This window comes from Nestor notabilis, unplaced genomic scaffold (genome assembly GCF_000696875.1).
Source record: "Nestor notabilis isolate BGI_N333 unplaced genomic scaffold, ASM69687v1 scaffold11420, whole genome shotgun sequence".
Lineage (NCBI taxonomy): Eukaryota > Metazoa > Chordata > Aves > Psittaciformes > Psittacidae > Nestor > Nestor notabilis.
Genome location: NW_009910720.1, coordinates 132,964 through 136,711, shown reverse-complemented (window position 1 = coordinate 136,711; position 3,748 = coordinate 132,964). Strand labels below are relative to the sequence as shown.

Below are 3,748 nucleotides of genomic sequence, written 5' to 3'. Positions count from 1 at the left end.
ATGGCCAATATCTAAGTTTGAGATGTAGAATTCTACTACTCTGTTACAGCCTGTAGTAGGGATTTAGTCAATGGATAATGCTCGTTTCTCCAGGCCTCTGACTTGAGGCCAGAAAGCAATACTAGTGTGTATAGCAAGAATGATCTTGTTTAGCTTAACAGAGAGGGTTTGAAGGAAGGGTTTGGATGATGGATGTGGCTGTATGCCCAAAAGGCCTGGATCCAAGTAGGGGATCATCTTATGTCACTTTATAAAAAGAAGGAAGGATTGGTTGCTGTGAAAAGAAGCCTTGCTTTTGCATGGAGGTGTTTGAAATGCAGTTCTGTGCCTGTCCATGATCCCATGTCGTTCCTTGCAGGCAGTATGGAGGCTACGAATACTCTCAGCAAAGTGGGTTTGTCCCTCCCGACATGATGCAGCAGCAGCAGCCTTACACAGGGCAGATCTACCAGCCAACACAGACATACAGCTCGACTTCAGCACAGTCTTTTTATGGAAGTAATTTTGAGGATGAGCCTCCTCTGTTAGAAGGTATAGCTTATGCTTTATGGCTGAAATCCAGAACTCTTCCCAGTTTGGGGGTAAGCTGAGCGAAGCAACTGGGGGTGACAGGAAGGGCAAAACTGAAATGAACACACATAATTCTTTTAATGTAACTTGTAGAACTGGGAATCAATTTTGACCACATCTGGCAGAAGACACTAACAGTGCTGCACCCACTGAAAGTAGCAGATGGCAACATCATGAATGAGACTGATTTGGCTGGACCAGTGGTCTTCTGTCTGGCTTTTGGAGCCACGTTATTACTGGTAAGATACTGATTGCCAAAGATTCCTGTTCGTGTGTTAATATTCTTGGAAACACTGGGGAAAAAAGCCAAATTACCTGGTATGTTAGGGATGACTTTCAGTATCAAGAATCAGGCTGGTGACACTCTAAAGTAAACCTGCTTCCAATTGTTTATACTCGTTACTAGGTCAGCAGCTTTTTTTAGTTGAGTTTAATTGAAATAAGATTGTACTTTAATGACTCAGAAGTGTCAATTATGAAATGACAGAGCAGCAGCAAACATCTTCCTTGTCGTTGAAACCTTCAATAGTTGTAACAAGCTCTTTTCTCCAAATGTCTTGAGGCACCACATTTAATTTTAGCCTAAAATTTCACATTGCTACGACACTTGAACACAGTGGTTTGGTACCAAGGGGACTTCAAGCCTACTTTAATAAGTAACTTTATTTATGGAAACTAGGCTAGTAAAGTTAATGAACCTGTTTCTAACAGATACATTGAATGTTCTTTTCTTAAGAGATTATTACTTTCTCCTGCATGCTTTTTATTCTTTTTTTAAAAGCATTGAGTGTAGTGAAAGAGAACAAGCTTAGCCTAGCAAAGAGAGTAAAGCAGGTTTGATTGTTTCCCATGGAGCTTGAGGAAGAAGAGGGGTGGGTTATACATAACCTTGGTCTGGAAGTCAGTGGGTGGCAGAGCTCAAAGTCACACAGTAGCAGCTCCAGCGGCTGCCTGGGCCTGTGTCCCTGCAGGGTGCACACCATTGTGTCAGTGCACTTTGGTGTTAGAAAGGAAGCAACCATCTCATTGTTGGGACAACAGATGAAGACAGGGTAGCTGTGTGTTAAATGATGCATGTGTGCTTTCTGCATGCCTCTTAGTAAGCAGAGTTCCCACTCTGACTGTTTAGAATCTCCCTGTGTTAGTTCTACCAATCATTCCTGGTGCTCTATGGCTCAGCTGCAGCTCTTCCTGGGATTTTTTTATCCTTTCCTTGTGCTGTAACTGTGTGGAGTCTGTCACAATTTAAGACTTCAGCTCTTTTTTTATTAAGTTCCCAAAATGCAATTTTTTGGTCTTTATGTCCTGGTTCTGTAAAGATTTTTATGTGCAACCCACATGAGAAGTTAGTTGATTGAATCCTAAAGAATTCATAGGCTTTTGCAGCTCAGATAAAAGCATAACAATTCAATCAAACTCTGTTCATCAAGATGCATGAAGCGAGTCTAAATGTACCTCTTGATGCCTAGAACATACAGGTGGAATTCAGGTGATGGGAAATCCTGCCTCTTGAATTTGAATATAGGGGTGTGGGACAAGGGAGAAAATGAAGATGCTCTGTGAACACTCTGCGCTCATCCCTGTGGTGGTGGGAGGCATTACTCGTTCTGGTGACTAACCTGCATTGCTCTGCTTGACTTTCAGGCTGGTAAAATTCAGTTTGGCTACGTGTATGGCATCAGTGTAATCGGATGTGTAGGGATGTTTTGTCTCCTGAACTTAATGAGCATGACGGGTGTCTCGTTTGGCTGCGTTGCCAGTGTCCTCGGATACTGTCTTCTTCCCATGATCCTACTTTCCAGTTGTGCAATTGTGTTTTCCTTGCAGTAAGTACATAAACTTTATAATTTGGTAATAGGTTCCTCTCTCATGAGGTGGTGAAGGAAGTTAGTAAAAGGAATTTTCATAGGGAGTGATGAAGCTGCATAGAATTTGAATATGACAGGAATCTTTAGTAAGTGTAGAACCATAAATATTGACAGCCTCCAGGTGGATAGAAGATATAGGGGAATATTGGCTTTGTCTGGAAGGCAGTTAACAGCTTCTAAATGCTTAGACTCAACAATATCAAGTTTGTTTTCACAATTCGGTATTTGAATCTGACAAATATGTGAAATCTGAAAGTAATCATCGTTTAAGATGCAAATTTGAATTTGACAGACAGAAGATTGGTGTGATTCCTCATAGCCATGTGAGATTAGGGACTGAAAAGAAAGAACTTGCTCCAGTTACTTTACTCACTACTTCTGCATTTCATATGCACAGAGTTAATTTGGGACATTTTTTTATGCTGTCATAATTGAATAATATAATTCTGAAGTCCTTACTGGAGCTGTTGCATTTAATGTCAACTGTAAAAGCTGAAATTTGTCTTAGGATCTCTAAGAGGTGTTGGGAGGAGCCCAGTTAGGGCTCCTGTGAGCAGGTATACACAAAGCCTATATGAATTCTCTTTTTATTTCTCTTTGCAGGGGAATGCTGGGGATTATTTTCTCGGCTGCAATCATTGGCTGGTGCAGCTTTTCTGCTTCCAAAATCTTTATCTCTGCCTTAGCAATGGAAGGACAACAGCTCCTAGTAGCATACCCCTGCGCGCTGTTGTACGGGGTCTTTGCTCTCATTTCCGTGTTTTGAACAGACTGTCCAAATGCTGGACTCCTGTGGGCCAAAATGGGAACATCAACTTGGAACATGCACTTGGACCAGAAGCAGCTGCAAACAACTGTGTGGTGTTGCTGTCACGACACTTAGACCTGGTTTGAACCATCTGGAACAATGAAAACAAATGTCTCGTGTTCACTTTTTTAGGACTTTGAATACTGTTTTCAATTGACCTGAGGTGTCTATAGCTTTAATAAGTGTCCATGCTTCTCAAGTTAATGTAATTTCTTTCTCATTCCTGTATCTTTAGACAAGTAACTTTTGGTTGTTTATTTGAGGGCTCTGGGGCTCATTTGGGGTGGGGTTTGTTTGTCTGTTTTGTTTTCATTTGTTTTCTAGGGGATTGTGGGAGGGAGAAGGGTCGCAGTTACGAATGGATAGATTTTCATCCGAAAGAGCTGCCAGAACTGCAGGTGCTGTAGGTCTGGGGTACTCGGAATAAATCAGCAGTAATAAAGAACCGGTTTCCTGTCCCCTCGTACCAAAAGCAAAATGCACAAATGAACAGAAGTAATTA

The 3,748-nt window shown here is 41.5% G+C and overlaps 1 protein-coding gene across 1 annotated transcript; it reads left to right on the top strand.

Moving 5' to 3' along the window:
• Positions 1-356: 356 nt before the first annotated feature.
• On the top strand, positions 357-3,515 carry YIPF5 (Yip1 domain family, member 5). Its single transcript, XM_010011415.1, has 4 exons — positions 357-531; positions 664-809; positions 2,215-2,396; positions 3,042-3,515. The coding sequence occupies exons 1-4, from the start codon at positions 411-413 to the stop codon at positions 3,202-3,204; spliced, it is 612 nt and encodes a 203-aa protein (XP_010009717.1). The 5' UTR covers positions 357-410; the 3' UTR covers positions 3,205-3,515.
• Positions 3,516-3,748: the final 233 nt, after the last annotated feature.